General features: G+C 37.2%; 1 protein-coding gene across 1 annotated transcript in view; it reads right to left on the bottom strand.

Annotated features, from left to right (window-relative positions):
- Positions 1-6,441: 6,441 nt before the first annotated feature.
- Positions 6,442-21,700, bottom strand: part of LOC101737868 (uncharacterized) — a 32,153-nt gene continuing 16,894 nt past the window's right edge. The window contains exons 2-7 of the mRNA XM_038015118.2: positions 18,162-18,367; positions 17,289-17,442; positions 12,521-12,638; positions 8,827-8,996; positions 8,188-8,244; positions 6,442-7,874 (exon numbers count right to left, since the gene is read on the bottom strand). Of these exons, the coding sequence (XP_037871046.1) occupies positions 7,798-7,874; positions 8,188-8,244; positions 8,827-8,996; positions 12,521-12,638; positions 17,289-17,442; positions 18,162-18,367 (782 nt within the window). The 3' untranslated portion in view covers positions 6,442-7,797. The remainder of the gene's footprint in view (positions 7,875-8,187; positions 8,245-8,826; positions 8,997-12,520; positions 12,639-17,288; positions 17,443-18,161; positions 18,368-21,700) is intronic.

The following is a 21,700-nucleotide window of genomic DNA, read 5'->3' as shown; positions in this document are numbered from 1 at the left end:
TCTAGGTTTTTATCTTTCCTAGAAATAATTTATATGGCAAAACAACGGGCCATCTACTAATTTCATAAAACTTTCAGTGCCTTCGGGTTTTAAGTGGACGTGCTCTCATAGCTTACCTGATGTCCAGTAGTTGTCAGGATTCAAATACTTCGTCGCGTAAATTCTACTGCTCAGCTTGGGCGGCAAGATTTTAGTTTATACTGCTATTTCGCAAGATGATGATTATAAAGATAACATTGCAGCATTTCAGGATAAATATCTCTTCTTCAACCCGTGTCCACTCAATGCTAAGTGTAGGTATCTTTGAATGCACACCATTCTCTTCGGTCTCTTGCCTTTCTCATCCAGTCGACCACTTTGACCAGGTCATTGGTCCACCTCGTTGGCTGTCTGCTCACGTTACGACGTCCAGTACGAGGTCTCCACTCCAGTACTTTTGTGCCCCACCGATATAAATATGCATCTCAGCAAAATAACTATACTTGAGACCTTAGAACTTATATCTCAAGGTGGATGGTGCATTTACGTTGTAGATGTCTATGGGCTCCAGTAACCATTTAACACCAGGTGGGCTGTGAGCTCGTCCACCCATCCAAGCAATAAAAAAAAAATCGTTGGTCGGGACTTGTACGTACACAGGCTTCCTGTTATCTTAAAAAAAGCGATTCCGTTTTTTGTTAATTATCTTCTATCATAATTATATATGACAGGATAATTATCATCCGCCTACGAGTATAAATTCTAGTGCCTTTTATGTTTTACACGCTCTGCATCCTAAATGCCATATTCTGTAAAACAATAACGTCTCTTAACTTTTTATATATCAATCATTGCACCGAATTATAATTGTTATTTTCCTTTTCGATATAATAGAAGACGCTACAGACTTTCATGCAAGATTTTCGGTCCGATATCCTGAAGCATCTGACCTTCGACTCGTGAATGAAAATTCAATGAGACCGTACTCTTGTGCATCTACAATTGCACAGAATTGGATCTCGTAGCGATCTTCGAGAAAATTCCGATTCCTAACTAATTCTGCGACGGTAAGGGACATCGGAGGCACGTTATAGCAGCTTAGAAGAGACCGCAAATAAATTTCCCATGGGTCGCGTATTTTACATCGGCGACGCGAGATGATCCGAAATATTTTAAAAAGGAGGCAGCTACGCCGACAGTTATTAGTTTTTTGTCCCCTCTAGACCAAGAATGCGGTAGTTTTTAATGCGAGCTCCTCTTTATAAGGCTAATGGCAGCTTTTTTTTATTGCTTAAATGTGTGGACAAGCTCACAGCCCACCTGGTGTTAAGTGGTAACTGGAGCCCATAGACGTCTACAACGTAAATTCCGCCACTCACATTGAGAAATAAGTTGTAAGGTCTCAGTATAGTTACAACGGTTGCCCCACCCTTCAAACCGAAACGCATTACTGCTTCACGGCAGAAATAAGCAGGGTGGTGGTACCTACCCGTGCGGACTCACAAGAGGTCCTACCACCAGTAAAAATACCACCACCAATAGTACCAATAGTACCACCTGTTGAATATTATACAGAACCGATTTCGAGGCATAAAAAAGAGACGAATGTAGTAAACGCTCAAAATAGTCTATGGTAAGCGTAAACTTCGAAGACAACGTCCTGGCTTATACTCTGGGAATTGTCTATTTCAATTTCATAGATCGAAAGCATAGGAGAACAAAAGGTAAATAATTATTCTTAATCTGGTTAAATTTGAAAATACTTGTCAATTATCCGATATATTTCTGAGAACCAGAGATAATATTGTTAGTATATTTGTGTATTGAAGTATTGAAGTGAGTTGCGGTCGACACAATCAGTAGGCAACCTGTACTGTACATAGTATATACGTGATCGACATAATTGTCATGATGACACTAGTGAACTATTTTAAGGCCTTTTTTATTTATTTATTTTACTTTGTAGACCAGTCGTCCTACCTGATGGCGAGTATTCACCGGTGTTCACCGGGTTTGTAACGCGAGGTATACAGTCAAGCTGCTGGTTACCGCTGAAGATTCTTTCTTCTCAAGCGTTATTTAAAGAAGAATATGTCGAAGCAATACAGGAAACAGCGTCGTTTATATTCATTCCAAAGCCTAATGGTACGTGACAAAAGAGATCTTTGTGAATGAATCCAGTGGTACCTAGTAGTGGGGATGAAATTTGCTCTGATGGTATTCGGTAAAAAAGAGATAACAAAATCAACTCAAATAATTCCTCAGAGTATATTTGTTCTATATACATGGACCATAATCATCGCAGAATCAAAATGCGACCGTAACCCACTTTGAAGAAAACGACAAAATGAACGAACGCTTGCCTGATTGTGGTAGATTAAGTCAGGATGTCGGTTACCGTGGTTTACCTGCGCACCTCCTCATTTCTGATTTGTTCTTGTAGGGAAAACGCCGAGCCCTCTCCATGGATAAGTACATAGGATAGGCAAGCTATGCAGGACCGACCTTTGTGGCGGGGCTTGGAGGGGTCTATGTCCAGCATTGGACGTCTATGGGCTGATAGAATAGAAAAGTCAGGATGTCAGTTCTTGCTAATGCGTGTTTTGCTTTAAACAATTATTCTAAATCTAAATATCACGAGTGTCCAATCAAACACACACCTCAACCATCCCGGGCTATCAAGAGCAGGTGCGTCCAGTTTCCAATTCACACGGGACCGTACTGCGGGAAAGGATTGGATGTTCGTTGAAAAAATAGCCGTCATTGTGTCGCGGCGCGTGGGAAATAACGTGAACGTAGCTTTCACATGTTTCCCCAGGGCTGTCAAATGTAAGCATACAGATAAGGGTGTAAGGTGATGACTTCCGTTTGTCCGTCTTCTAGCCCTTGCCTGGATGATAATTTTGATTTCAATTTACGAAAATCAGGTTATTGTATTCAATTTTTACTACACACAGATTGGAATGTAAATTTACTCTCAAAAACAAGTACACATCGTTCAGACCAGAGAAAAAGCGGTCTGGGTACAGAATAGATAGAAGCAAAACGATAGAAGTCGTGGGCGAATTGCTTAAATAAAAGCGTCATGAGCTTCTTGGGCAGAAATCTCCAGACGACTGATGATCGGTATCGGATCGGTATCAGTGTAATGCGGCGGCTTCAACAACAATAAAAAATAGATGATATTTCCGCACTCATAAAACCATTTACGTTACTGGTATTATTAATAATTATTGTTACATTCATAATTATTTTAGTATAAAATAGTATAGGTTTGTGCTTCTGTTGTACATAATATCCGTAAAGACAGAACGCAAAATGTACAAATAATACGGTTATAAATGAGTCACCGTAATGTACCTAATAGTAAAGTGGGCAAAACTTTTTCATTAGATTAAGTAATAATCGCCTCGCCGATCTGCTAATCGAACGACGGGTTGCGTGTTGGATGCAGTCAGTATTTTATTCGTATTTATTAGGATTTTCAGTCAGTTTCTTTTTATTTATTTAATTAGTTATTTTATTTTTTAATTGAATTTTAAGTGACGCAATGTGAACAAAGATACATATTATTATATTTCAATGGTTACTGTAAGTAAGTACGGTAGGCAGCGGCTTGGCTTTGCTCCTGGCATTGCTGAAGTTTTTTTTTTTTTTTTTTTTATTGCCCTTGTAGGCAGACGAGCATACGGCCCACCTGATGGTGAGTGGTTACCGTCGCCCATGGACTTCAGCAATGCCAGGGGCAGAGCCAAGCCGCTGCCTACGTCCATGGGCGACGGTAACCACTTACCATCAGGTGGGCCGTATGCCCGTCTGCCTACAAGGGCAATAAAAAAAAAATTGTCAAACTATTATTTTTAGTTCGATCAAGTTACTTAGTTTTGTATGAAACCATAACGCATTGAATAGTAAAATATTTTAATTAAATGTTTTCCGTCAGAAAATACATTTATTAATAGAATTCGCCAGCCCTAGGGACATTGGCAGTGCAATCACGCTTATGGGCGAGCCGGCACAAAGTTTTCGACGGCACTGTCCTGTGCGTTTATCACACTCAGTCATCGGAACTAAGTTCTGTAATGAGTATAGCAGAACGCATCGTTGTGACAAAATCGCCGGGAATTGTTATTGGGCCGGCCATGTTTGACACAAACGACTGCGGTGTTTTGACCAATCCTTCGTATAAAAATATATCGACGGTCCCTACGTATAAACAGTCATGTTCAAAATCACGTTTTTTTAAAGTGAAACTCTTATTACATCGTCTCAAACTTTTTCGTTTGTGTGTTGCATGTCGCGTGACGATCGGCCGCGGGGTAGGGATAAAGTGAAAGGCGCTCGTCAGAGCAGCCTAGGCCAATATGACGGCACCTATAGTTCGCAGCAGCTGATCGTATAGTGTATAGACTATTACTTATTTGTGCCAGTGCTCCACGCTATTTTGTTTGTTTTTGTCAGTGTTTTAATGTAAATGTTGTTTGTCAGAGTTAAATGTCTATAATGTGAACAGTTTCACTTTTACCGTGGTTTCATAAAACCACACAATCCTTTTTTATTTCATAAGCATTTTCTATTTGTCAATACGTTTATTACAACATATAATTTTTAATTTTAGAAGAAATATTTCAAAAGATCAATAAACGTAGAAGACGTTAACTGTTAACAATAAATATACTTTGTTGATGTAGATACAGTCATCTTTCCCTGAAGTTTTATACGGTTTTATAAATTAAGCGTCATTCCATGCGGAAGCAAACTTTTCAAACTTAATGTCATTTACGCGGAGAACTTAATTATGTACGGGATAGTGATCAGTAGAAACTATTATTTACTTTAAATTACTTAATAAGACCAAAGTTGTATTGTAGTAAATCTGTGATTTTAATTATGGAAAATTTACATAAAATGTACGTACACCTTAAGTCCGTTCTAAGAAGCTACATATAAAAGGCTATGTCTATATTATTGATGTTTTTTACACTTGTTTTTTTCATCAATTTGAAAGTAAAAAACTTAAAAATAGTTACAATATACAGCCTTTCCTTTCACATTTATTTTGTTTCTTCATAAAAAAAGTGTTTTGACATTCTCCACGTACAAACAGACATACAAGACTTAAACGTTTATAATCCATTTCATAGTTGTGATAGACACAGTCATATAACTACTTTTCGGGAAAATCGAGGAAAATATAAATAATTATTATACCATTAAAACCCGCCTAAATTGAATACTTTAAATCAATACTAAAAGATAGAAGTTACTTTTAAGATTTAATTACAGATCAGATTGAAACTTTAAACCACTATTTTTGACATGGCGCTTTGTACATAGGGGCCGTTGATATATTGTGAAAGACACTCATTGGCCTCAAAGAACTGATGGCGTTCTTTTATTTCGAGAAAATATCTTTTTTTTTTCTTATCTTAATTATACTATGGCCTATAAATAGGTAAATACATAATGTTATCTTTTTCTCTTTTGTTATTCAGCCGTTTTCTTTTGTTGTTAAGCTGTTATTGATAAGCTTTAGTGTTAGAATAATAAAAAAATATTGAAATGGTTCGTTTTATTCCCCATCTTTGTAGGAAAAATGGCAAAACAAAAGATAACGTGTAATGCATAAAATTGAATTAAATATTAAAGTCAGTGATTGTGGTCGAAATTCGATCACTGAATGAACACTGGTTTCTGTACATGGATAAAGGAGCTTATGGTTCACATGGTCTTAATTTATATATCGTGCCCATAGACACACAAACTGGGTAGTGCAAGATTAATTTTTAATAAGTATTCATTTCTAATTGGTTAAAGTTTTTTGAAGTAAAACTTCTTTAGAATCGTTGTGATTTCAAACTCGATGAAACGAAATAAAATGAAACGAAAAAATAAGTGTGCCGCGATTGGCTTTCCGAAGCGGCTCCGAGCGGCGCCGACAAATCACGAAACGCTCCACATGGTCTCGCGTCCCCGACTAGTTCAGTGTGACTTGCACACACACACTTTTTTTTTTTCAATTTACCTTTTATTGTTTAGATGGGTGAAGGAGCTCTCGGGTCACTTCGTGTAAAATGTTTACCGGAGCCCATAGACATCAACAACGTTAATTTCACTACCCACATAGAGATATACTTACTGAGTATCAGTTCTGTAGTACAACGGCTGCTGCATCATTCACACCGGAATGGATTACAGCGTAGCGGCAGAAATAGGTGGTAGCTACCAGTGGACGTTCTACTAGCAGTTATTCGTGTATATGCTGTGATAGCTAGGGTTTCTTTGATCGGTTGACCCCACCACCTCTCTGTGATTGTCAGCGTACCTTCGCCACTCAATTCGAGAATACCGGTCTTTTTGTCCAGCCCAAAATAAAACACAAGCAGTTTTTTGTGTCAAAACATTTATTGACAGACTAGACAAGAATCATTGGAATGTTCACATACAAAATATATTACGTTCTTTGAATGTCGTAACATCAACATCGTCATCTTTGGTCGACAATATAGCGATAAGTACATACATATAATTTTTTTATATTAATTTTATAGTGATTTGACGAGAAAAATTAAAAAAAAAAACAATTTCAAGGTCAAACTTCGATTGCGTTTCTAAAGGTGATGTCTAAATTAAAGTGACATTTTATAAATACCTCCCTAACCTTCATTATACATTACAAAATACAGAATAACTTATTCTAAAACATTTTTAATAGCTAATGCAAGAGTTTCCCGTCCCGAAAATGAATGGATCTATAAATCAAATATTGGTTTTTGTTGAATTCATTGACGAATCATAGGGAGGGTCTCCGTCATTTGCCAAGACCGGACACTACGCTTTTTCGGAAATATCATGCGCTCTCCAAGGCATAATCTTGAAAAAGCTTCTCACTTTAGGTCAAGCGGAGGGGAAATGAGCAAAAAGTAGGACACTTTAAGGAGGACAGTTGGGGGCAGCCTCCAACTGGCGGCTCCCGTCGTAGAGGACCGATCCTCATGGATAGACCTGCATACGTGTGGTCGCGATCCTCATTAATGAGGGAATGACGAAGAAGGATTGAAGAAAAAAAAAGCCTCGCGATTTCTGTTTCGTCATTGGTAAGTAAATAACAGATCACAGGTAACACTCTTATAGCACGGTATTTCTATAACACGATAATGAGATTTTCTTTCAAAATTATTTATTATAGATAATGAAGTTATGAACACATAGTTTAATATGGGAATAACCGAAATTGTACCGCTTACCTATATTTTACGTAAAAAAATATATACAGGTACTTGAGATGACAATGACAATAAGGTTCTTAAGAGAGTTTTAGATATGAATGTGGAAGGCTTTAGAGGAAGAGGTAGACCTAAGAAAAAATGGATGGATTGCCTCTAAGACGATATGTGTAAGAGGGGAGTGAGTGAGGAAATGGTATATAATAGAAGAGTGTGGAAGGAGAAAACTTGTTGGGCCGATCCCAGTTGACTGCGAGAAGGGCCGGAGAATGATGATGATGAAGTTGAGCTTTTTTATTTAGAAAATTACACTCCTATCAAGTCTCATATAACACGGTTTTGCACAACACGGGACTGTGTAGGAATGTATTAATCGTGTTATAGGAGGGCTACCTGTAGGAAAATTTGTGTCTCAACTGACAAAAAAGCCCTATAAAGTCACGAAAACTATGCACAATGGTCTTTGTTGAAATATTCGTCAGATAAATGAAGCGATTATTTGTTAAAGACTTGTACACAACAAATGCTTACACTTGATTTGCGTCAGCGAATAGTAACTATATATATGTAAATATATATCAATGTGTGTCCGTCACGTGTTCCTAAGTCTCACGCGTTGTATGAACAGCAACAATAGAATCAATTGGGACCTTGAAACTATTCTGTAGCCTGAAAGAAAGTATACGCTGATCAAACTACTGATATAGTATTAAAACCTATTTTTGTAATAAAAATATTTGCGTTAAATTGGGAAATTTCATGGTCAATCTGACTGTAGGGTTGTAGAGGTCCAGGAACATCACGCCAATCGCCTTGAGATATGAGGCCGGGGTGGCATGCAGCTACCTCACGTTCCAAATCGGAGCCCACTGCTTGACCCTCGAAATTAGGGAATTGCTTTCTATATAAAATATGCTTTAGTTTGAATATTTAGTAGCCATTTATATCAGTGGATTCTGGTATATATTAATATCATAGTTACCATCGTCGCTCTGTGCGGGGGCCGAGTTAGGTGATTCCGGAGTCGTTGTCGGTGGATCTGTGAACGGAACTATGGTTAGACGAGAGATCCTAGTCAATAGCATATCCAATCCTAGCATATACCAAGGGCATCCTATACTCCATATACCAATCCTATCCTAGCATATACCAATCGTATCCTAGCATATACCAAGGGAGATACGGGACCAGGGAGCAATCAATCCAAACACCTACTGAGATATGAGACGTTTGTAATTAGGTTGAAATCAGGTTAAATATCACTAATCCTGATCATTCCTGAGCTTTTTTAGATACGTAGACTAGTTTTTGGCTCGACTTGTCTTGAGCGGCTACCGCTATGGATTATGATTAAACGCGAATGCCCCTATCAATTCTGAAAGGTCGGGTCACTTTAATGATCCACATCTTTCAATACCCCCTAAGGACATTAAACACTCAACAGTACCCCTCTAACTCTTCAAGTCTTTCCCTTGTCTTGGACGAAAATGCTGCAGCAAACTTTTCGATTTCCGATCCGATCTTTGATCATCAAGAGCCTGAGAGTTTTGAGTTATTCAGCCACTTGGCCTGACCAATGATGACTCCTTTCTCGAGATCTTTTGCTATGCACAGTACCAACCTCTATAAAACAGATCCCTCTTCTTGCTGTAGTAGTTGGCCAGCGGCACTTGCATCTCGCACAGCAGCTCCACAGTTGTCGGGAGCGAGTTCACGTTCACGACGGCGGTGGTCAGCGCCGTGTACCGTCCGTCTATCAAATTGATCGATGACTTCGTATCTATCAGTAGCCTGCGGATCATATTACAATTTATTGATCGGCTGCGGTGTCAATCTACAATAGTACGACGCCAGATTCTGATCTTCACCGGAAAACCAACTGCTTTGTTCTTTGAATAATATTTTTTTTATTGCTGATATTGGTGGACGAGGTCACAGCCCATCTGGTGTTAAGTGGTTACTGGAGCCCATAGACATCTACAACGTAAATGATCTCAGTATAGTTACAACGGCTGTCCTACCCTTCAGACCGAAACGCATTACTACTTCACGGCAGAAATAGGCAGGGCGGTGGTGCCTACCCGCGCGGACTCACAAGAGGTCCTACCACCAGTAAAAGTAATATATTATGAGAGGCTTGTGGAGAGTAATTAACGGTAGGCAGCGGCTTGGCTTTGCCCATGGCATTGCTGAAGTCCACGGGTGACGGTAACTACTCACCATCAGGTGGGCCGTATGCTCGTCTACCTACAAGGGCAATAAAAAAAGGGTAGACAGACATTAATTATTGTATGCCGGATCGTAAGCTACATGAGTCGGTACCGACATCTAAGCAAATGTTTACCACAAAGCACTTCAGTGTTACTTTTCATCTCAAAGAAGAGAGGAATAAGACTGAAGCTCGAATCTCATTCTCAAGGGTGACGGCATTCAAGCTATGATGTCTATGGGGTCTAGGAACTAGTTTACACCAGATCACTGATGAGTCATGTGTAGTCTAATAAGTACTGTGGTTCTAAAGTCAACCTAAAGGGTATTTAATTAAAGATATCACCATGAAGGAAATATCATATTGTGCCATAAAAATAGACCTGCAAACCTAAGTAAGAAATGCTTTCAATAATTAGATAAAGCAATCCACATAAACTATATATGGAAAGTTTTCGACATTGATGATGGTTATTTGTCCTGGCATTTCTCCTGGTACAGGTAATTAATTGACTATGATCGGTGATTGAACTCAAGCTCCGTGGCCTGGTATCGACTAATAGACCAAAAGGCTAGTGATTAACGAAGCATTAATGAAACAAAAGCGTTCGTAAAATAGCTTTTAGTTGTAACAATGTGAATCCAGTACGCTGGGGCATTCGATACTGGCATCTCGAATTTCTGCTTGTTAGAGAACTTTCGAGAAGCATTCAAATTATTTGGACTAAAACTCGTAAGGTGCGAGTGTTTATACGGTCTATTATTGTGTCGGTGAACGCAGAATTAGATCTATCAAAAGCATTATCGAAATATTCGTACGTTTAGTTCTCGTTGGCTTGTTTACCGCCTTTGCAGTTTTATTAAAATTTAAAATAATTTTGAAGTCGTCGTGCCCTAAAGGGTAAGACGTCCGGTGCATTCGTATATAGCGATCCACCGGTGGTCGAATCCCGCTGGCAAGTACCAATTTTTCTAATGAACATTTGTTAAGTACATAATTTATGTACTTAGCAAATGTTCACGATTGACTTCCACGGTAAAGAAATAACATCTTGTAATAAAAATCAAACCCACAAAATGATAATTTGCGTAATTACTGGTGGTAAGACCTCTTGCGAGTCCACACTAGTAGGTACCACCACCCAGCCTATTTCTGCCGTGAAGCAGTAATGCGTTCCGGTTTGAAGGGTGGGGCAGCTGTTGTAAACCACCTGGTGTTGTAACCACTTAACACCAGGTGGGCCGTGAGCTCGTCCAACTATCTAAGCAATAAAAAAAATAATAGCGGTTTTCGCATCGTACGAACTGGTGTGTATTCTTCACAGCTTGCATCACAGCAGAAAAATGCAGAATATGCATTGTCCTAACCATAGGCCCAACCGTCACTAGTAATTTTGTAAGTTTAATGTTTAACGCATGATGGTATTCCTTCATAGTGAAAGGCATGTGTGAGGTTTATTTTTTCCTTTGATACGATTTGCACTTAATATATTGTTTGAGCTGCAGCATATTTCTTATAGACTAGTTTCGCCCCGCGGCTTCACCCGCGGTACGACAATAACCGCGGATAGCATCGCGGGACTCAGTTATCAATAATAAAATTTAATGTTTCCGAAGCGAAGCGATGGACGCTAGTGATTATATAATTTTTGTGTCATCCGAAAAACGTAACGAACCGTTGTAAAATTTACGTTTCGAATCAAAATTTTGACACTTGTGTTTCCAAACAGGAGTCCAGACAACCATTCGATATTATTCACGGACCTATTCCGGCACGACGAAGTTTCCTTGTTGTAATACTTAATACGATAAATCCTGTTCGATTTTGGTCGTTAATGATAATCTTACGTTTTTCACTGCATCAAAATTCATGGAGACATTTTGAAAGTTGAAGAATATGAATGCGATGCTTAAAATAGGGTTGGTAGTTTATTTGACACATTAACTAAGGATCGAACTTTATCCATGATTCCGCTAAAAGTATCGCCACCTTTTTTTGTTGCCAGTATAGGTGAACCAACTTAGGGCCCACTTTTTTTTATTGCCCGTGTAGGCAGACGAGCATACGACCCGCCTCATGGTGAGTGGTTACCATTGCCCATGGACGTCACTAATGACAGGGGCAGAGCCGTTGCCTACCGCTGATGTTAAGACTACCTAATTAATGTTAAGTAGTTATTAGAGCCCATAGACCTCAACAAGCGTAAATGGCGCTACCCACGATGATACATGAGAACTAAGTCTCAGTTTTTACAGTACAGCGACTGTCCCACATTTCAAACTGTCTCGGTAATAACTCAGTATTGCTTCACAGCAGAAATAGGCAGGGAGGTTAGTACCTACCCGTGCGGACTCACAAGATGCCTTAACACCTGTAATTAAATACGCAAATCACATTTTTTTTGAAATCGTTCGGAAACATTTGTTTATTACGTATTTTATCAGACAAATTTAAGTGCCTTTCATTCACTACTAATAAATGAGAAAAGGTATTTTTGTGCTATTTTGATCAAAAAGGTGAGTGTCTGCCGTATTTATTTCCTGACTTTAGCGCTCCACAAGAGCTGGAAGGCAAGGCTCGAGACATTAGTCATGTCAGCAGTCATGTGAGGCATGTCATATGCCGCAATGAACATTAAGATGAAATGAACAATAGCATTAAATATGGGAAATTTCACGATTGACTTCCACGGTGAAGGAATAACATCGTGTAATAAAAATCAAACCCGCAAAATTATAATTTGCGTAATTACTGGTGGTAGGACCACTTGTGAGTCCGCGCGGATAGGTACCACCGCCCTGCCTATTTCTGCCGTGAAGCAGTAATGCGTTTCGGTTTGAAGGGTGGGGCAGCCGTTGTAACTATACTGAGATCTTAAAACTTATATCTCAAGGTGGGTGGCGCATTTACGTTGTAGATGTTCATGGGCTCCAGCAACCACTTAACACCAGGTGGGCTGTGAGCTTGTCCACCCATCTAAGCAATAAAAAAAGTCATTCGTATTTGTAATGTCTACAGGCTTCATTGTGGAGTGAGTGAGCACTCAGTTGATTTGGTCATCTTAAAACAAAATGTAGCGGAGTCGAATGTAACAAGAGTTCGTTACCTGTTTCCAACTAGTATGTTGAGTTCGGGCTTCGGATAGACTCCTTCTACGGCGCATATGATATTCAAATAGTCCTCGTCTAGGCGATCTTGTATCATGTCGAATTTTCTCTCTGGAACTATAGAAGATTATATATGAAATTCCAATAAAAAAATAATGTTGCCAATTAAACTACAGGGGCAAAGCAACTTTTGACAAATTAAATAATGTCAAACATAGGCATAATCTATACTAATATATAAATCTACAGTGGTTTTTACGGATGTTCCGTTATAACTACTGAATCATGCATCCGATTGACTTGAAACTTGGTATCCATGTAGAAAATACATGTACTTAATGGATTGGCTAATATTTATATGAGTGTTACATACACTCCCTAATAATAAAGATAATAAATAATAATGTTAAATTTAAATACCCAGCGAAGCGGGTGAGTACGGCTAGTATATCCATAAAAATAAAAATCGGTAAAAAAAAAAATACTTCAATAACGACATAAATGACAATAACTAACTGAGAGATAGATAGATAGAGTGATAGAGAGAGAAAGAAAGAAAGAACGAAATCAAACTCAATAATATGACCTCATCTATAGATGATTTTCAGTAACACGTGAGGTAATTTTTTTAATTGGGTAATTGTACGACGTGTAAATTTACTACGAGCACCAAATCGTGTTCAGTTGAAACCGTAAACCTTTGTTTTCTAATTCCAGTAGGAGAGCGGACGACGACCATGTTTTGGAACAACATTGAACAGTCTGTGGACACGCGACTCTTAATGGATACCGAACGTCAGCAACAAGGAATTTGCATTTTAACTGGAAACGCTTTATTTGGGTATTATTGAATTTTCCTTGATTATTATTAATTTGACTGTGGTGGGCAAGGTAGTAGGGAAAAGACCCGCCGGTCGACCACGAAGCCGTTGGTCAGATCAGATAACTGCGCTCACTAAACTCTCTGTTGCGACCGCCGTGAGAGAAGCCGAAAACCGAAGGAAATGGAAGCTGATGATACAAAGAGCCACGAATGGCTTTCAGGGACACGACCTTCAGCAATGAAGTATGCGACTAAAGAAGAAATTTTCCTTCAAATATAAGTATAATTATACTGTAGCACCAAATTTTTTTTTGTGGGGAAGTCACATTTTAAAAGATACAATAGGACAGTAACAAAAACGTTGCACAACCACTTGATGAGTATTTGTCATACTTAAGCGCAAACGTTTCTGGACGAAACACAATCTTCTCATCACAAAACACAACCTTTGAGCATAAAAACAGCTCTAAATGATTTCATTCATTCATCAGAATCACCACGTGCTCCTCGTGATGGTATTCTCTCCCAGGTGCCAATTATCGCCTTATTTATGAGAGGTGAACGAGACAGCCACCAGAGTTTAGGAGCAGTGGCTGTTACGATACAAGCGAAGTCATTTAAGATTGCACATTGAGACGAGAAAGTGTTTTATTGTACTCATTTGCCCGCAAGGACTTCGTTTCAACAGAGTCCCTCGCCCGTATATCCAAATCTTAGACATTCTCAAATTCCATTGGATCTAGGCGATCGCTAAGCTAATAGCAGAATCTTAAACAAAAATGAGCAATATGTTCTATTAGCAGTGGAATGAATGCAATAGAAACTCTAGTTTTTAAAGGTCTTTGTGAAATTTGTTCCAAATATTGATGGTTTTACCGTATAATACCCATTTGTATTTCATTACCGCTGTATATTCCTTTGTTTCGGCTAACCATTAGAACGAATGACCTCGGATTAAATAACAGGTTTAAAATGTATGCCATTTTTACTATTTTCTTATACTTTGCTTTGCTTACTCTTTTACTTTGCTTTTAAGTTAAAAGGGTGATCGTTTTTGTTTCATGACAGTTTTCTAGAATTTCCATTTTACTTAAAGCTAATATTAAGCAATGTTAAGCTGTTATTACTAGCAGGTTTCTCGATAAGTCTGCGAAGCTGAAAACACCCTTTTTATTTCTAGATACTATATTAAATTTGAATATGAAGCTCTATCTCTCTTAGTAGGGTCTATATAGATTACAAAGTTAATGCCGCCACTTGAGACACGATATCAAATACATTGCATTAAAGAGCATGCATTGTATAAAAAGAGGCGCGTGTATTATATATACGGACCGCATGGCTGAATGGAGACACAAATGACAGAACTGATGGTCCATTAAGAGGATCACTGGTGATTGTTGCTCTGTAATGATACATTTCTTTTAAGGCTGTAAAGTTAGTCGATTGTTTTTGATTTGACTTCCAAGACCAGTCAAGTATATAATTTACGTGATAGTGAAGGATCGTAAACGATGCCAATAGTAGAGTTAGATGCTGCTTATTATGGAGGTCATTTTTCAAACTTTGTTTGAAGGAAATCTTAACATGGTGCTTAGGAATACTATGAAGGTAGAAATAGATACGACAAGTAGTTAATACAGATAGTAATTGGGGTAATCGAGTAGAATGCGATTGACTTTTTCTTTCGAATAGCTGTTAGTCCAATACAAATTTAGTTAGTATAACTGAAAACATTTCTAGAGGTAAACAGCATTAAATACATTGTGATGTCCATGCCTATATCAGAAGTTAGTATAACATAAGCCTGTACCTAACGTAAATAAAATTAAATATTACCGTTTCTTCTGCATTGCTATTATAATAAGGTTTCTGTTAGAGAAGGATGAGCGGAGCGGTTCTCTATATACATATATTAGCGTTCATTCAAAACTGTCTTCTTTTTTTAAGTTATACTTCTTTAGGCGTGTTATGAAAAATTGATGACAGTGAAATTTTACGATGCGCGCGCACCGTGACACAAAATGAACAGAAATGAAGTTGCCCACTAAATCGATCATTACAATACGACCGACGTAACTTGGCGAGTCTGAATATAGCCGCAGGTGAACTTTCGCGCATGTACACTCGTAAAAAAAAGTGTTATTAGCATTCATTTTTTCGTAATATAAATGACAAAATTATTATTTAATATAATTCATACTAAAGATTATTAAATTATTAACGTTAAATATTTACTATTAATTATTTAATATTAATTAAAAAAAAGAAATAAATTTGATAAAAATAATGTATAACTTCTTACGCGCGTACATAAGTACACGCACCCTTTTTTTGCCTATTCTCTTAGCAGTTTCACTAATTACAGAATTGCACGATGTGTGTGTGTGTGTGTGTGTGTGTGATAAAGTGATCCATTAAACAACTCCCCTGCACTTCTCGCTTCAATGTTTGAACCTTGTTAACCAGTTTAATCGAAAATAACTCAAAAATCACTTTGAAATTTATGGAATGATATAAAACTACATTAAAAATATACGATTAATTAATTAACAATGCCCTCATAGATTCTATAGTAATGTTAAGCTTGCACGGAAGAATTCGCTGATTGGGAGAGCAGTATAGTCCATCTTATAGTAGAAATTAAAAAGATAAATATAGGACACAGGAGTCAATAGAAACAACAATAAACATAACTATGCTGCTGTGTAATATTTCCTCTATAATCTTTCATTAATATTTTTTTTTATTGCCCTTGTAGGCAGACGAGCATACTGCCCACCTGATGGTGAGTGGTTACCGTCGCCCATGGACTTCAGCAATGCCAGAAGTAGAGCCAAGCAGGGGCCTACCTACCTGCCTACCTGCCTGCCTGCCTAAATCAAAATACTTGTACAATTATTTATAAAAGTAAATACTAAAAACGCTATCGCTTATTTAATATATCATCAGGCTATCCCTGTTCTGTTGTAGGTAAAGTTTTGAGATGTAATATCCGTTTCGTCTCAGCTCACAAGCGTGTTGCGGCGTAGGTGCAGCCCCGTTGTGCATTACAGTTACATTGTGTCTGTTCGTTATTCTGTGTATTGTATAATAGCGTGATATGATAAGCTATGTATAGCAGGTAGAAGTTGTTAGAGTTGTATATTGAGCAATCTAACTTTAGAGTACGTTATGGTTGTTCTGATGTGTTCTTTTAGTGGGAGATAATAAGTTGGGTTTTGTGGCGAAAATTTAACAATTATAATGAGATATTTCTAGCAATTAAATCGGACTTGAGAGGAAGCATTAAGTGCCCACACAAATTAGTTCTGTGGGTTTATACAAAATTGTTCTGCGTTTTGACTCAAAGGATAGCCGTATATTTCAAAGTAGTTGAAATTTAATTCTCATCGCGTTTCTGTTGGCCTGGCCTTGTCTCTAGCTTGGGTCTAGCTATCTATGCAACATTATGCTAAATCGAATTTCCATCAACTTCTAAAGGTCTAATTAACACAAAAACTTGCAAACGTATCAAGGAACGATGACGAATATAATAACTCAATTACTTTGGCCTGAAAAGGTGGAAGTAAAAGTTTTTAAATTGATTCGCTACTGGAGCGTGTTTTTTAGTTTTTAGCTATTAAACGAATGTTTATTTTATAAACCTTTTTTTGGCTGAACTTACAATGATTATATTAAATTTATGATGGTATTCATTATACTATAAACTAAGAAAGTAAAAAAAAAAGGTTTTGTATGGATAGTCACAAATTTTTATGTTGTTTTAGATTCACACAAAAAATATAAAAAATTTGTTACCGTAACTTAGATACGACTTTTATCCTTAAATAAATAAAGAAGATTAATCTATAGCATATGTTAAATTTGTTTGCATTATGATTTACTGTAAGGAGTGATTGTAGCTATCAAGCCCTAAATTACATGGTACATGTGTAACTTACCAAATATAGTCATAGGTTTCGTCTTTTCGTCTTCAGCCAGGAAGGTTGAGATCACGCACGTATAGTTCCCGGTCAACTCAGGATCTAGTTTGATGATCCTCAGAGCTCGGTGCTGCGTATACGGATTGTGGGATACTTTGTATGTTAGGTCTAGCTGGAAGAACGAAGTTTATGAAATCTTAACTTTTATTTTTATTTTTTTATTGCTTAGATGGGCGAACGAGCTCACAGCCCACCTGGTGTAAAGTGGTTACTGGAGCCCATAGACATCTACAACGTAAATGCGCCACCCACAGATATAAGTTCTAAGGTCTCAAGTATCGTTACAACGGCTGCCCCGCCCTTCAAACCGAAACACATTACTTACTGCTTCACGGCAGAAATAGGCGGGGTGGTGGTACCTACCCGCGCGGACTTACAAGTGGTCCTACCACTAGTAATTCATATTGGTTGTAATTTTCGTAGTTTTTTTTAGATAGTTGTTGTGATATATGAACTAGATTATACATTATTGTACACAGAAAATAAATACGCTGGTTTTATTCTAAGTCTATTATATAAAAAAAGGGAAAAAGTGTATAATATCATAGATTATATTCTATATGCTATAATAAAAGAGATAAGTGGCAACAAATTAAAGAGCGAACGGTTAGCGTGGTATGGACATGTGATGCGGAGAGAGAAGATGCATGTGACTAGGAGATGTATGGAAGGTGTGTGAATGACGATATGAGAGAGAGAGGAGTGAGTATTGAGATGACAGCTGATTGAAGAGAATGGTAGAGAAACATTAGCTGTGCCGACCCCACCTAGTGGGATAAGGTGGAGAAAAAGAAGAAGAAACGAGATAAGTGATAGAGAAAGAATAATTACCTTATCTTTAAACATCCCCAGAGCTTGAGGTTTCTGAGGTGGAATCCATTGATATATACTAGTGGATCGGTCCATATAGAACCATTTCACGACTAAGCCTGTGACGTTACTGGTAACGTAGTCACAGTCCAATGTGACCTTGTCCTTGGTTCCGTACTGAATTATGTCTGGTACCCTCATGTTTATGATTTGAACAGAACTGACACCTGCGAAAATGAAAAATGCTTAGATAATTTGTGTGGGTGTTTTTATTCCAAAAGAAAATACTATAAACAGATAATCTGTGTCAAATTATAAACGATCAAGCTGGCTCCAAGCCCAAGTACCATTAGAAACAGAGACTGAGACTGATTACATACATATTAACGTTTGAATAAATATACACATCGTTAAAGATCCAAAATAAAGAGCAAACTTGTTTTCTCGTGAGAATCAAACCCAGAGCCTTTGACCCAGTAGTCAGAGGCGTTAAATACTGTGCCACCGAGTTAACCTTGTATATTTTTTATTTCCGTAAAGGAGATGCTTTATTTTAAATATTACTACTTAGTCAATGCTGCTTGGAAGAATAGTGTTAAGAATTGGCATATTGTATATTTTAAATTAAGTAATTTAGATAGGAGTTATTGCATGTGTAGTAATGGACATGTGTTTCTGCAGGCGTTGGTTTTATCGTTTTATTTATTACTGCAGCGAAACTATTATTATGTTTCGGTTTGATAGGAATTATTCTAATATACCTAAAACAGAGATTTCTTTTTTAAGGTACGGGTTCGTCTGCCCATCTATGCCACTAAAACGGAGATACCGGTATCATCCATTGAGGAGCTCAAGTAATTCAATAGATACTTTCTTTTTTCACCATTTTTGCTTAAGAAAATAAGTAGAACAACAACACGAACCATGCGGGCTTCTGATTACCATTAAAGGCAAGCAAGATTATAGCCCGCCTGATGGTAAGTACTGTCGCTCATGGGCATAGGCTGATTACCAAAACTGGTATTGAATGTTCACTGAATACCAAAGATATTTAAATTGGATTTCTGAGATGCAGAAAAAACAGGGTGGTCATATTATATACAATACATCCTTTTGTTCAGTATATGGAATTCAAAGAAGAAGCGGTTTGATTTGTAATGCTAATAGAAATTTAAAATAAATTATTCGGAATGATCTTCAATATCACTATTTTAACGATGGCCTCAACCTTCTTTTTCTATAATCCACGATAACAATCAGAATCGTTTTGAAACATTCTGGTTATTTATATACCCTTGTTTATTTAAAAATATCAGTGATTCTGTAACATCTTACGTCGCTCGTAACCGATTTTATTTATCAACCTTTGTAACAAAATATTGCCTAAAATCACAAATTACGATTCAATACGATACTCGGCTACTACGTTATGTAAGCATCGAAACGTGCCTACTCGAGGCTATTTACAAAAAAACAATCTATCATGTGTATGATTTTTTTTTTCATTCGGCCAATAACATACGGCGGTCGGCCCCGGGGGTCGGAATTTCGTTGGGGACAAAAAAAATTAAACTGTTCCATGTGTAGGCAAAATCAATAATAACTGAATACCGCATCACTCCTGGGACGATCTCGCAACACTGACCCGTGTGCTTTCGCTATGTATGATGGCGTATAAAATTGTTTTTTTTTTTGTTTTGAACAAAATATGTATCGGATGATTGAAAGTTTTTTTTTTCGTTCATAAATATTGATGATGATAATTTGTTGGACCGTTAGCCTGAATTCTGAACTGACTTCACATTAAGTTTTCATTTTAATAACGTCGTACGTACGTAGCGCGGAGTGTGCTCACGAATGCTCATGATTTGATGTCTTACATTTACGTGGTTAAATTGTGTTGCTCTATAGGATTTTATATCTACAAATAATCAGTGATAATGTGTTTATTGGTTTGTTCTTGTTTAGCTTGTTATAGATTAAATTTATTTTATTATTATTTTTTGTTTTGTGGCCTCGTTGATTTTCTGTTTAATAATAATAATAAATATGAACGAATAAATAATATGACGCAGACTCTTCTACCTAAGGATTCCATTATTGGGTTATAAACTCGAATATGATCGTAGGATTATACCTAGTTTAGTTCAGTTCTGGAATTATTTAAAAATAAAAAATAAAAACTCTGGACAAAAGATATTTTTAACAATCAAAAAATCGGATACCGTTGAAAATTCACTCAACGCCAACAATATCATTTCGAGGAAGCGATGTTTTGATAAAATGGCGCTTTTATTTTTTTTTCTTCAACGGGAAATAATCCGGTACAAAATTGAAGGGATTCCACAAGGACGCATTAGACGGTCGTCCTGCCGGAAACATCATATTATCGGGAAAGGAATCCGGGCGAATATTGTTTCGTGGTTCCCATCAATTCTGTGGATTCTTTACGGTCCCTTTTTACGTCAAATATTTTACTTTTCGTTAATAGCATAAAGGGGTGCCCGCTTTGTAGACGTTTAATGAAATTAAAAGGAAACTAGATCGAGATCCCGTTTCGTTCTTGGTGTTCTTCTGTGTGATTAGTGAGAGTTTTTTAACGTTATAAAGGATCGACGCTGCAGCGAATATGAAACGCGTCTTTACTATTCAAATACTTATTTATTACTATCCTTAAACTTATTACACCACATGCCCCACAAAAATAGTAAAAAAAAAATACATGTCTATTTGTTTTTTTAATTTAAATACAGCTTTTTTCTATTCTTATGTATAGCTTCTTCCTTATTATTACGTACATTTTTTACATTAGGATCCAAATCTATACTAATATATAAATCTATAGTGGTTTTTACGGATGTTCCGTTATAACTACTGAACCATGCATCCGATTGACTTGAAACTTAGTATCCATGTAGAAAATACATGTACATGTCCAGCCCATTGCCATTTTAAAGTTAAGGCTTGAACTAGTATATCAGTTGCTTTGCTAATTTTTCTGATTTTTGAGTGACGAATTTTCTGTATTTTCTTTAAATTTAGCATTTTATGCTCCATTCCTCTTTGGCATGTGACTATTTTGTTTTTTATATTGTTACTAAACGTCCATGTTTGACATCCGTATAATAAGCAAGGCAGAAGGCAAGAATTTAGAACTTTAGTTTTGAGATTAGTAGGCAGGTTACTCTTGAATATTTCTCTTAGACTCCAATATTTGTTCCATGTCAGTTGTACTCTACGGTTTACTTCTAGGTCATTGTAATTTGCGTACAAATAGGGTTCAACGGAAACGGAAGTTCCTTATTATAAAAATATTAATTTTAAGTTCTATTCGAGGTATAAAGAAAATAAAACTGGAGGTTTCGCAACAACCCACGGCCATTCGGTAACGTGCGAACTTATTGTGGTACACTTCATTCACGGTTGTTTGCATAGGAGTTAGTGTATTGCGCAAACAAACGCTCTGAGATCGTGGTCAATGAATGATAAAAAAATATGTTGTTTTTTGTACGTTATTACAAAGTTAAGTCATACACTGTGCACTACTAATTTGTATGCTA

The sequence above is a fragment of the Bombyx mori genome, chromosome 13 (genome assembly GCF_030269925.1).
Source record: "Bombyx mori chromosome 13, ASM3026992v2".
NCBI lineage: Eukaryota > Metazoa > Arthropoda > Insecta > Lepidoptera > Bombycidae > Bombyx > Bombyx mori.
The sequence above is the reverse complement of the archived record's forward strand: the minus strand, read 5'-3'. Positions and strand labels throughout refer to the sequence as shown.